Below are 14373 nucleotides of genomic sequence, written 5' to 3'. Positions count from 1 at the left end.
TAACTAGCTTTTGTCGTTGGGACGACCACGTCACGATCCCTTTCGTTAGACAGAACGCATACCCCGTGGTAGATCTACGCGTCTCCACGTCCCTTGCAAAATCCGAGTCTGAAAACCCCTGTAACTCCGAGTTACTCCCGCCGCTTTTGTACGTTATCCCGACTTTTGTTGTTCCAACCAAGTACCGGAAGATTCGTTTTACCGCTTGCTAGTGGCTCTCGTTGTGATTGCTAAGGAATTTACTAACTGAATTCACTGAATATGCGATATCCGGCCGCGTCACGACAGCAAGAAACATTAACGAGCCCACTGCTTCTCGAAACGGTACTGTACTTGAGTTTTCACCATTGTGATCGTTTGGAACTAGTCGCGCATGCGGATCGGCTGGAACACTTGCCGCTTTTGCATCGATCATCTTAAATTTATTAAGAATTTTCTTTACATACGCTTCTTGATGCAAGAATATGGTTTTCTCTAATCAATTTCTTTCTATTTGTACCCCGACAAATAACTTTCCATCCCCGATCGTGATTTCGAACGCGTTTCCAAGCGATTTTATTACCGACTCGAGGGCTTTACTTGTTAACTTCCCGATTTTATAGGGAAGTTATTGTAATGACCCCGAAAATCGAAAATCGATTTTTTAGCAGATCTTCACGTTTCATGGTCATTGCAGTCATTTTAGACTATTTTCAGCAAAATGTTCGTATGTGTGTGTGTGTGTGTGTGTGTGTGCGTATGTCTGTTTCTATGTGATCAAATTTTTCGTTAACGTTTTCTAAAAAAGTAACAACGCGATCAGAATGATGAATGATGCAATCGATGTGCCCCGTCGTAACTTAGAGCTGATTAGATTTTGGTCCATATTGGTCAAGTAGTTTTTTAGATTTTTAGTTTTTTTCGAAAGGAGTTGATTCTACAATGCAATTAATACGAGAGAACGTAAAGTTTCCATCGAAGAAACAAACGTAATTACACAAACATTTTTTTTTTTCATTTTTTTTAAATTTAAAAAAATTTTTTTAAATAAAAAAAAAAATTTTTTTTTTTCCTTACGCTAATGTTTCCGCTTACAATAATCGAAAATTATCCCAATGCAAGAGTGAGTTAATCATCTCTACTCCCGAGAATACAGTTTCAAAGAATATCAATGAAAGAACCAAAAAAAATTTATATTACAATCTGTAAAAAAACAATCAGTTCAAAACGAATTATTAACTGAGACTAAATTGAAAATTAATATAAACTATATGATAATTATTAATAACATTGATGTTGAAAACGGATTGGTTAATGGAGCACACATGCGGAATATTAAAATTTATTACTTTTCAAGAAAATACTAAAATTCCGTCTATATTGTGGTTAGATTTTCAATTGGCCAGAGTAGGAGTGAAAGTAAGAACTCGTTATCGTGATTATATGAAAAATGCAAATATTGATCAAAATTTTACACCAATAATAAAAATATCGAATCAAGTAAATATGTCGAGTGAGGAAAAATATCAAATCACACTTAGTCAATTTCCAGTGGTTCCTGCTGAAGCGATTACGATTCATAAAAGTCAGGGACAAACATACGAGAAAGTATGTTTGGATTTTAAAAAATCAGAAAGGCGAACTTTACAAATATTGTATGTAGTAAATATTGTATGTTCAAAATTGAGCGCAGTTTATATATTTTGGGACAATTTAAATTAACAGTATCGAAGAAAACCAAGATCACTACGGCAAACCCGGATAATGAGGAGTTGTATCGTTTGCGAAAAACTAATTAAGACAATTTATTTTGCAACATTAGTATGCTATAACAAGGAACCAAGCGAGCAACGAGCATACGATGTTGGTTTAATGTGACGCCATATAGCAAACATTTTGATAAGTAGAAAACTATTGAATTTCGCTGAAAACGTATAATCTTCTTAAAACGTACACTTAATAATGATAATAATATACTGCAACTAACAAATCGGGAAGTTCTTTGTGTGGCTCGTGGAGAGTCACACACCAAATAAAAAAAAAACATTAATAGCTATAGGTACTACTAGCCATGCGTACCACTAACCCTTTCGCAAGAGCAGTCCTATCCGCGAGCGAGCAAAGCGAGCGAGCAAAAACAACCCTACTCGCGAGCGAGCGAAGCGAGCGAGCAACAATAACCCTCTAGTTTTTTATTTTATATGATTTTATTTTAAGTTAATTTCCATTTTATTTTATATTGTATACTATGTATTATCTTTTAAGACTTTGTGTAAGATAAATGATAGTTAAGTAGGTTACTTAACAGTTAATAAAAACATCACCCACTGAAAAGTTATCATAACTTATTACATACCACGTTGTAAATATTTTCTTATAATTTTTTCACGTGAAACGTGCATTATTTCAAATTTTAATACAAATAACGATCATGCACATGTCTGCCGAATATACCTAATGTATTATATAAAAATCACATTATGTACAAGTTATGAAAGAAATACGTACCATTATTATTATTATCTATTTCATAAGAACGCACAGTTGATTCTCGGGTATCGCGATAACTCGTTCGCGCGATCTTGTTCTATTGTTTTAGAAGCCGCCCGACAAAGGTGAGTCATGAGTACACTGCGGATCTTTATGCAAAATAAAAAATGTTTGCATTGATTGCACGGCACATGAGCCAAATATAAATTGTATTCTTCTTTTAATTATCCTATTAAGCTGAAACTAATACGTTGATGTCCTTAAATATTTTTAACATGTCCACTGCTTTAAATTGAACGTGTACATTTTTGTCATACATGCATAAAATCCGCAGTCTAGTCATAAGCTTCCCGATGTGTCTGATGTATCGCGTACTCGACTCGAGCCCGATAGGCGAAAAACCAAAACAAGGTAATAAAAGTAGTTGTTTTTTCCCCCTCCCCAAGTTAGCACAGGGTCCTCGAGGTCGAAAACTAAGATTCGACACCCCAGAGTACCCCTAAATGACGTGTCAAAATTTCATTAAGTTCGGAATACTTTCCAGGTAGACGCCTTTTTGCGACCTGCCGACTGGACTATATGAAAAAACTTGACGACACTGAGGAAAATGAAAAATTGAATAACTCCAAGAAAAATGGAAAACTTAATGTGACTCCGAGAAAAATAAAGAACTTGCTGACTCTGAGGAAAATGAAAAATTTAATAACTCTCAGTTAATAAGCTGTCTTCAATGCCTCTTAAAAATGCAATTAATCGCATGTAGGGATTGATCAGGTGTTTCTCTCTCTATATTAAAAAATATTTAAAAATCCTTTGACATGTTACGAGCCAGGGCCGCGAGCAGCACGAGTGGCCGGCGAAGGGTTATTACCCTAGGAATATGATATAAATTTGTTAGTTAAGGAACGCGGACGAACCCAATGCGAAATTGGGGAGCCGCTAGGATTATTGACAGCGAGGACGAACCTGACGCGAAGTCAGGGAGCCTCTAGGAATGGAGTCAAACGCAGACGAACCCGATGCAAAACCGGGGAGCTGCTAGGAGGTTGTATAATAGCACAGACGAACCTGATGCGAAATCAGGGAGCTGTTAGGATGCGGACGAACCCAATGCAAAACTGGGGAGCCGCTAGGTTGGATAAATCTCTGTTCGGACAATTGGAATGTCGCGAAAGAACCTGATGGTTAATCAGGGAATTGCTAGGATAATTAGTAAGCCTCGTAACTAGTATAATTTAATTGATACAATCCGAGCGGTAAGATTGTATCATGTGGGGACGTTCAATTACTTGGTTAGGATATTGGACGATAATTATGGGTTTAATGAATTTGAGTTAATTATCAAAGAAGACAAATATATTCTTACTATAGAGTTTCGTTCTACAAGTGTATTTGTGTCGCGAATGAACTGAATTTAGAATAGGAAAGAAATTGAAAGGTGATATTACCTAAGCTAAGACGCACGGTGTTGACGCACTGGCAATGCGGGGGACTCGGAGCAACCTTGTCACTGCCTAACAGATTTTAGACCGAACTCGCGGAATCTGTACGGTTAAACTTTGATTCAAAAGGAACGAACGTCCGATCTCACTGGTAGTTGACTTCCGAGATGCAGCACGACGCGACACTATTCGTGATTACGACAGTACTAGCCCACGAGAGTAGAAATGTAAGGGCTTATATAGCCCTGCAATGACGGGTGGTACTTGTCAGTACCCTTCAAGTGAACATTCGTATTTTGTCAACGACCAGTTGGTCGTGCGTACGTTTGGGCCCTAAACTACCCTAAACAATTATGTAGATTTATCTAGGGAAAAACTCTGTTCGTTTATCTAGGACGGTTCCTGCCAGAGATGATATTGAACACCTGTTCGTCATCCGTAACAGACAGATCTGTTTTGTGGCGTCAGGATACTGCTGTCGATATTCCATCACAGTTTGTATAGTATATATTATTTCTCCACTTTGTTTCTATATAAAATTTTAATATGATCCTCCATTAGTTTAACGCCCCGTTCAGCGGTATCATTGACCACCTTCAGTCTATGTTTCAGTCAGTCTACTTATTATTCATAATAACTTCTTTTTCCGATATTTTAACTGTTTTTCTTTTGTAGATTGGAGCGTATTAATGAATTTAGTTAAGGTAGTAGAGAGACTTCCAGGATTGCAAGATATTCACTTACTCATTTCTCGATAATACAAACACGGGGTTTTTCACTAGTCAAAAACGCTAGATAAAACATCGATCTAGGGCGCTATCTGCCTCAAAAGTCCTATTTTTTCGATTACGAGGCGTAATTTTCATTATTCGGCAGCATGTAGCTATGAAAATAGCTATATGCGCAGTTGTATGCTTCCGAATAATGCAAATTACGCCCCTTAATATCTCTGTCAGTTATGTATATATAAAAAAACTCTTCAAACAAAAGTTGTAGTATATAAGGAGGTGGATATAGTATCAGAGAAAAAATTTTTTTTCAAAGTAATTATTTCAAGTTTTCAAAGTCACGGGTGTTTTTTCTATCAACAACTGTTTATGCTACATACGGATTCTTAAAGAGAAAAAAGACAAATTCAACGATATATCATAACGTCTATTTATGTAAAGATTTAAAAAATTCAAAATTTTCAAATTTGCTGCGCCTCATTTTCCCATGATCCAATCGGCCCCAACATTTTTCCAGATCATTTTCTCAACATTTGTTACAATTCTGGTTTACGGGACCAAAAAATTTCATGGTCGAAAAATAAGGTCCACCCTAATGTCCATATACGTAAATTACGAGAAGCAGTAAAGGGTGCTTAACGTCGAAGAAGAAAATCCTGGTAATTAAAACTTAATATGTACTACATTCTACGTTATTAGAATAATTGTAGTTTAATTATGATACATTTTATATCAACATTTTTTATTTACACTTAGAAACGCACTGTCTCGGCAGGAAATGGACATTCGAGAGAAGCAATCAAATTAGAGCATCATCGCGAAAAAAGATGAGTTTGCAATAACCTCAATATTTTATGAAATTCTATTATAATTATAGTTATGACTGTGTTTTTTTATTATAGGAAGACAGAAGATCAAATAAACTTGTGTATGCTAGTATAAAATCAATTTATATATATTATACAATTTATTTTATTATTTGTTTGACAACTAATAAATCTACAAATTGTTTCATAAACTAAAAAATACTTCCTGCATTTTCGTATTCTCCAATCAGTCCAAATAAATACCATCAACCTGTTCTCGATCATATACCAATTTTTATTAATGCAATTATGACAATAACAAAACGTTTCTATTTAAAATGAATACATATTTTGAACATAGTTTTAACATTTTTAATTTTTTGGAAGGTTAAAAAATGTAATTAAAAAAGTAATGAAAAATAAAAATAAAAAAAAATCCTCGCTGCACGGGGACTCGAAGGCTAGCTCCAGATTGCGATTCATACGCTCGACGGCTCGACAGTCGAATTTCAGTTTCGTTTCCGTAAGCCGTAAAGCATGGCAACATGGCAAGTTCTAAAAATAGATTGTGGCTTGCACAAGCAGCGCACACGGATATAGTAAAGGTACGCTGGCGAGTGTAGCGCGCGGGCGCGTTGCTAACACGATACCAATACAGTGTCTTCTGCACCGACGAAATGCCGTCGTTGGCCTCCTGTTTCTCACTCCAGTCAGAATATATCCTAGAGGGCGTAAGAGAACACCGAAAAATTCGAGTCCCGCCAACTCCCGTAAGGCTGGCAGTCTTTAACAGTATCTCGTCGGTGACTGTACCAGTCCCGTCGGTAAGTGATATGTCTGGACGCACCGCTGTCGGTAATCCAGACATCGCTTGTGTCGACTATCATGAGTCATTCTACCACAGACGAGTTATAGGAATAGACCTGACACCTAATGCATTTTGGTGTCCGTCGGTATCGGTGCGCTAACGCCCCATTTCCGTCGGTATCGGTGTGCTAACGCCCCGTTACCATTCAGTGTCAACACCCAATGTTATCGATAGAACACAATTTTTGAGCATTTATTAGCACGAATAAAAAATTTTATACTCCCTTCGCATTACGTGTATTTAATATGATTCTTAAATTGAAAAATTTTATTTTTTACGCCTTCCTAATGTGTTCGTTTTTATAGTTTTCTTATTACATTTCGATATACAGTAGTGAACAAAAATTTAAAGACACTCTAAAAAAGACGATAACTGTTTCAATATTGTACTACACGCTTTGAAATTTTTTGTGAAAGCTAGAGCAATTGGTTTACTATAGGTTGTGAAAAGAAATTTTTTTAAATGTTGCATTTTCAACTTTTTTATGTGGGCCTATACTGAAAATTTAAAAAACATGTTCTGTAGATCTGCGTGACTCAAACATATTTTGAAAATTTCGTCAAGATCGGTCGACGTTGCAATGAGCTACAAACGTTTAAGGGTGGTAAAAATTGCAGATTTTCACGATTTTCGCCCTCTAACTGCAATAAATCTAAGAATTCTTACATCTTTCAATGCCTGTCGTTCTTATTAGCGTATTCGCTCTCTTTACGGCGAACGGGCAGAAGAGAGCCTCTTCGCGATTGCACGCATCCGATAATTTTCGGATGTATTGAAAACTCATAATCGGACAACGTTGCGTACTTTAGACTTGACAACGCTGTAGACATATCGTTCGCAGATATTTTTGCTACGAAAAAGGTCATTCATTGGGTTTTATTATATTATTGTGCAAACACCATATGGCCTCCTGGTTACATTTGCTACGGGCCCGCGCTGGATTAATCCGGCACTGGTTGTAGAAGTTTTACCAGTCGAACCCGATTCGTATTGGTTCTAGTTTTCGAATTCACCGATCTTAAAGCGTAGAGGACGCTAAAATCAGTGGCATTTTAAGGTGTCGGTACTTCAGATTCCTATGGACACCAAGTCCCATAAGGTGTCAGGTCTATTCCTGTATCTCGTCTGTGGTCACTGCTCGGCACTGTCTCCGATTTCACTTGTCGCTGTTTTTGTTCACTTGTCGAAGCGACGAGCGCACACTCGCGAGGTTTTTCACCGGTATTGTTCTTGTCCCTTTTCTTTTTCCGGCAATCGCGAGCAAGGTGTCCTTTCCTTTTACAATAGAAACACTAGACACTCGTAATTCTGCTTTCGCGGTTCTTTTCACTGTTATTGTTTTGATTCGCGGCGAACTTTTTTCTCTTGTTCTCGCCAAGACTAACAGCGGCTAGTGCTTGAGTGACGTCATTGTCGTCTTCGAGTCTTCGTTCTTCCTTTAATAATCGTTCCAAAAGATTATCAAGGGTTTGTCTTGCTTCGGGTACGCTGTCCCATGTTGTCTGGAGAGCGTTGTACTTTGATGGTAGGCTTCCAAGAACCTTCGCCATTATGGCCGTGTCCGACACCGCTTCTCCCAGATCTTTCAGTTGAGACGCTATGTTTTGTACCCGGGAAACATGTTGTACAACCGACTCGTTTGACTCCATGCGATGTCCGTGGAACTTTTGTAGCAGTAGCATCTTGTTCGACACTGTCTTCTGCTCGTGGATTCTCACCAATTTGGCCCACATTTACTTCGCTGTAGTGCAGTTGAGCATACAGTTGAGCTGAGAATCCTCTACCGACGAGGAGACTATGCACATGGCCGTCGCGTTGTCTTTCACCCACTTTTTGCCATCGACCGAGTCTGCGTCTGCCGGCATCACTCGCGCGCCCGTTACAACGTCTTCGCGATAAGTATCGTATTCATTCGAAATTTCCAAGCTCGAAAATTCGAGCCATCAAACTTCTTGATGTTCTTAATCAGAGTTGATTCCGCCATTTTTCTTTCTTCGACTGATTTTCCGTACACTACAATGGCGACCACGTGTCGACCGAGATAACCGTTTTCTCTCTATCGCTCTCTAACCTTGACAATCAGGTTTTACGCAGGCTGCTTTACTGGGTCCTTAACCTGTTGAGATTATCAAAGGAAAGAGGAACAATAGGATTTAGTGAGAAAGATAGCTTTTTCCTTTTGGTTCACTTTTAATAGTAGAAAGAACAAAATGGCACATGTTACATGAGCAGCGACACCGACGAGATACTATTAAAGACTGCTAGCCCCTGTGTTATTCAGCGGGACCAGTAAGTGGGCGCGAGTGGGCGCGGGGATAACGTGAAAGTTACAGTGATCTGATATACCACATCGCTAAAAGTTCTAAATAGTGCCAAAATAGTGCCAAAACATCGTCTGAAATATGGCGGAGAATGTAACGTTTAATAATAATCGATATGGTTTCGTGATAATTCGCATTCTCACCGATACATCGCGACGAGAATCTCCTCAGTGGTCTTCTTTACCGACAAAATGCTGTCGTTGGCCTTCTGTTTCTCTGCATGGAGCCAGAATATATCCTAGAGGGCGTAAGAAATACCGAAAAATTCGAGTCCCGCCAACTCCCATAAGGCTGGCAGTCTTTAATAGTATCTCGTCGGTGGCAGCGATCACGAATCAACTGCTCGAAAGCTACCGGTAACGCAAGTAGTGCGCTCTGGCGCCTTAATACTGGGTTTTTGCTCACGCAACAGCAGTGAGCTTACCGACGAACGATAACTTTACTTCTCAACAATTTATAAATTGTTTAAATACTAAATACTAGGTCGAACACAATATAGAATACAGAATGACACAGAACCGAAATCTGGAACCGAAATACTGAACCGAAATACATAATATCGGTTCTCCAAGATCGTAACCGTAACCGATATAAGCCAGAACTGCCAGCACCGACGAGATACAATTAAAGACTGCCAGCACCGACGAGATACTGTTAAAGACTGCCAGCCTTACGGGAGTTGGCGGGACTCGAATTTTTCGGTGTTCTCTTACGCCCTCTAGGATATATTCTGACTGGAGTGAGAAACAGGAGGCCAACGACGGCATTTCGTCGGTGCAGAAGACACTGTATTGGTATCGTGTTAGCAACGCGCCCGCGCGCTACACTCACCAGCGTACCTTTACTATATCCGTGTGCGCTGCTTGTGCGAGCCACAATCTATTTTTAGAACTTGCCATGTTGCCATGCTTTACGGCTTACGGAAACGAAACTGAAATTCGACTGTCGAGCCGTCTAGCGTATGAATCGCAATCTGGAGCTAGCCTTCGGGTTCCCGTGCAGCGAGGATTTTTTTTTTATTTTTATTTTTCATTACTTTTTTAATTACATTTTTTAACCTTCCAAAAAATTAAAAATGTTAAAACTATGTTCAAAATATGTATTCATTTTAAATAGAAACGTTTTGTTACTGTCATAATTGCATTAATAAAAATTGGTATATGATCGAGAACAGGTTGATGGTATTTATTTGGACTGATTGGAGAATACGAAAATGCAGGAAGTATTTTTTAGTTTATGAAACAATTTGTAGATTTATTAGTTGTCAAACAAATAATAAAATAAATTGTATAATATATATAAATTGATTTTATACTAGCATACACAAGTTTATTTGATCTTCTGTCTTCCTATAATAAAAAAACACAGTCATAACTATAATTATAATAGAATTTCATAAAATATTGAGGTTATTGCAAACTCATCTTTTTTCGCGATGATGCTCTAATTTTATTGTCCATTTCCTTCCGAGACAGTGCGTTTTTAAGTGTAAATAAAAAATGTTGATATAAAATGTATCATAATTAAACTACAATTATTCTAATAACGTAGAATGTAGTACATATTAAGTTTTAATTACCAGGATTTTCTTCTTCGACGTCAAGCACCCTTTACTGCTTCTCGTAATTTACGTATATGGACATTAGGGTGGACCTTATTTTTCGACCATGAAATTTTTTTGTCCCGTAAACCAGAATTGTAACAAATGTTGAGAAAATGATCTGGAAAAATTTTGGGGCCGATTGGATCATGGGAAAATGAGGCGCAGCAAATTTGAAAATTTTGAATTTTTTAAATCTTTACATAAATAGACGTTATGATATATCGTTGAATTTGTCTTTTTTCTCTTTAAGAATCCGTATGTAGCATAAACAGTTGTTGATAGAAAAAACATCCGTGACTTTGAAAACTTGAAATAATTACTTTGAAAAAAAATTTTTTCTCTGATACTATATCCACCTCCTTATATAATACAACTTTTGTTTGAAGAGTTTTTTTTATATATACATAACTGACAGAGATATATTAAGGGGCGTAATTTGCATTATTCGGAAGCATACAACTGCGCATATAGCTATTTTCATAGCTACATGCTGCCGAATAATGAAAATTACGCCTCGTAATCGAAAAAATAGGACTTTTGAGGCAGATAGCGCCCTAGATCGATGTTTTATCTAGCGTTTTTGACTAAAAACCCCGTGTTTGTATTATCGAGAACTGAGTAAATGAATATCTTGCAATCCTGGAAGTCTCTCTACTACCTTAACTAAATTCATTAATACGCTCCAATCTACAAAAGAAAAACAGTTAAAATATCGGAAAAAGAAGTTATTATGAATAATAAGTAGACTGACTGAAACATAGACTGAAGGTGGTCAATGATACCGCTGAACGGGGCGTTAAACTAATGGAGGATCATATTAAAATTTTATATAGAAACAAAGTGGAGAAATAATATATACTATACAAACTGTGATGGAATATCGACAGCAGTATCCTGACGCCACAAAACAGATTTGTCAAAGGATTTTTAAATATTTTTTAATATAGAGAGAGAAACACCTGATCAATCCCTACATGCGATTAATTGCATTTTTAAGAGGCATTGAAGACAGCTTATTAACTGAGAGTTATTAAAGTTTTCATTTTCCTCAGAGTCAGTAAGTTCTTTATTTTTCTCGGAGTCATTAAGTTTTCCATTTTTCTTGGAGTTATTCAATTTTTCATTTTCCTCAGTGTCGTCAAGTTTTTTCATATAGTCCAGTCGGCAGGTCGAAAAAAGGCGTCTACCTGGATAGTATTCCGAACTTAATGAAATTTTGACACGTCATTTAGGGGTACTCTGGGGTGTCGAATCTCAGTTTTCGACCTCGAGGACCCTGTGCTAACTTGGGGAGGGGGAAAAAACCACTACTTTTATTACCTTGTTTTGGTTTTTCGCCTATCGGGCTCGAGTCGGGTACGCGATACGTCAGACACATCGGGAAGCTTATGACTAGACTGCGGATTTTATGCATGTATGACAAAAATGTACACGTTCAATTTAAAGCAGTGGACATGTTAAAAATATTTAAGGACATCAACGTATTAGTTTCAGCTTAATAGGATAATTAAAAGAAGAATACAATTTATATTTGGCTCATGTGCCGTGCAATCAATGCAAACATTTTTTATTTTGCATAAAGATCCGCAGTGTACTCATGACTCACCTTTGTCGGGCGGCTTCTAAAACAATAGAACAAGATCGCGCGAACGAGTTATCACGATACCCGAGAATCAACTGTGCGTTCTTATGAAATAGATAATAATAATACTGGTACGTATTTCTTTCATAACTTGTACATAATGTGATTTTTATATAAGTACATTAGGTATATTCGGCAGACATGTGCATGATCGTTATTTGTATTAAAATTTGAAATAATGCACGTTTCACGTGAAAAAATTATAAGAAAATATTTACAACGTGGTATGTAATAAGTTATGATAACTTTTCAGTGGGTGATGTTTTTATTAACTGTTAAGTAACCTACTTAACTATCATTAATCTTACACAAATTCTTAAAAGATAATATATAGTATACAATATAAAATAAAATAGAAATTAACTTAAAATAAAATCATATAAAATAAAAAACTAGAGGGTTATTGTTGCTCGCTCGCTTCGCTCGCTCGCGAGTAGGGTTGTTTTTGCTCGCTCGCTTTGCGAGCTCGCGGATAGGACTGCTCTTGCGAAAGGGTTAGTGGTACGCATGGCTAGTAGTACCTATAGCTATTAATGTTTTTTTTTAATTTGGTGTGTGACTCTCCACGAGCCACACAAAGAACTTCCCGATTCGTTAGTTGCAGTATATTATTATCATTATTAAGTGTACGTTTTAAGAAGATTATACGTTTTCAGGGAAATTCAATAGTTCTCTACTTATCAAAATGTTTGCTATATGGCGTCACATTAAACCAACATCGTATGCTCGTTGCTCGCTTGGTTCCTTGTTATAGCATACTAATGTTGCAAAATAAATTGTCTTAATTAGTTTTTCGCAAACGATACAACTCCTCATTATCCGGGTTTGCAGTAGTGATCTTGGTTTTCTTCGATACTGTTAATTTAAATTGTCCCAAAATATATAAACTGCGCTCAATTTTGAACATACAATATTTACTACATACAATATTTGTAAAGTTCGCCTTTCTGATTTTTTAAAATCCAAACATACTTTCTCGTATGTTTGTCCCTGACTTTTATGAATCGTAATCGCTTCAGCAGGAACCACTGGAAATTGACTACGCGTGATTTGATATTTTTCCTCACTCGACATATTTACTTGATTCGATATTTTTATTATTGGTGTAAAATTTTGATCAATATTTGTGCATTTTTCATATAATCACGATAACGAGTTCTTACTTTCACTCCTACTCTGGCCAATTGAAAATCTAACCACAATATAGACGGAATTTTAGTATTTTCTTGAAAAGTAATAAATTTTAATATTCCGCATGTGTGCTCCATTAATCAATCCGTTTTCAACATCAATATTATTAATAATTATCATATAGTTTATATTAATTTTCAATTTAATCTCAGTTAATAATTCGTTTTGAACTGATTGTTTTTTTAAAGATTGTAATATAAATTTTTTTTTGTACTTTCATCGATATTCTTTGAAAATGTATTCTCGCGAGTAGAGATGATTAACTCACTCTTGCATTGGGATAATTTTCGATTATTGTAAGCGGAAACATCATCGTAAGGTACAAAAAAAAATTTATTTTTTAAAATTTTAAAGAAATCGAAAAAAATTTTTTTGTGTAATTATGTTTGTTTCTTCGGTGGAAACTTTCCGTTCTCTCGTATAAATTGCATTGTTGAATGAACTTCTTTCGAAAAAACTAAAAAAACTAAAAAACTACTTGACCAAAATGGACCAAAATCTAATCAGCTCTAAGTTACAGCGGGGCATATCGATTGCATCATTCATCATCCTGATCGCGTTGTTACTTTTTCTGAAAACGTTAACGAAAAATTTGTGTACATAGAAACGGCCATACGCGCGCGCACACACACACACACACACACACGAACATTTTGCTGAAAATAGCCTAAAATGACTGCAATGACCATGAAACGTGAAGATCTGCTAAAAAATCGATTTTCGATTTTCGGGGTCATTACAATAACTTCCCTATAAAATCGGGAAGTTAATTATATAGAGCCTATAGATAATACAGAATAAAATATAAACACGAAATATAATACGTATAATGTTTATATTTATATTTCGTTTTTAATTATTGCCATACTTTACCATATTGTAATCTTCTAGGTGTATTGCATAACTTCCGTAAAGACATTTTAATGATATTATCGATACATATCTAAGTTCATTCGGAGAAAATTCGTTAAAAAGCTAGAAATATTGTCTTTTAAGTTTTTCACATGAAACGTGCATTATTCAAGCTTTAATACAAATAAAGAGCAGGCACGCGTTTGGCGAATATACCTAATGTAGTTATAAAAAAACCAAGTATATTAAAAATCACGTTATAAGTAAAGAAAGAAAACCATTATTACCATTATCTATGTCATAAGAACGCAGAGTATTTGAATCTCGGATAACGCAATAACTCGTCCTCCCGAACTTGTTCGATTCTTTTCGTACCCGCCCGACGAATTCGAAGTCGAATCGAAGGGCCGCCGCCGGACTTTCTGCGACCCGACCCGACTCGAACCCGAAC

The 14373-nt window shown here is 36.5% G+C and overlaps 1 protein-coding gene across 1 annotated transcript; it reads right to left on the bottom strand.

Moving 5' to 3' along the window:
- Positions 1-5188: 5188 nt before the first annotated feature.
- Positions 5189-9292, bottom strand: LOC143211633 (uncharacterized). The gene is made up of 2 exons (XM_076429465.1): positions 8778-9292; positions 5189-8708 (listed from the first exon to the last, which is right to left on the bottom strand). The coding sequence occupies exon 2, from the start codon at positions 8044-8046 to the stop codon at positions 7606-7608; it is 441 nt and encodes a 146-aa protein (XP_076285580.1). The 5' UTR covers positions 8047-8708; positions 8778-9292; the 3' UTR covers positions 5189-7605.
- Between the last annotated feature and the right edge of the window lie 5081 nt (positions 9293-14373).

This window comes from Lasioglossum baleicum, chromosome 1 (genome assembly GCF_051020765.1).
Source record: "Lasioglossum baleicum chromosome 1, iyLasBale1, whole genome shotgun sequence".
Classification (NCBI taxonomy): domain Eukaryota; kingdom Metazoa; phylum Arthropoda; class Insecta; order Hymenoptera; family Halictidae; genus Lasioglossum; species Lasioglossum baleicum.
The sequence above is the reverse complement of the archived record's forward strand: the minus strand, read 5'-3'. Positions and strand labels throughout refer to the sequence as shown.

Excerpts from the sequence above, each read along its gene's own strand:
- LOC143211633 (XM_076429465.1), bottom strand. The coding sequence starts at position 8,046 with ATGTGGGCCAAATTGGTGAGAATCCACGAGCAGAAGACAGTGTCGAAC.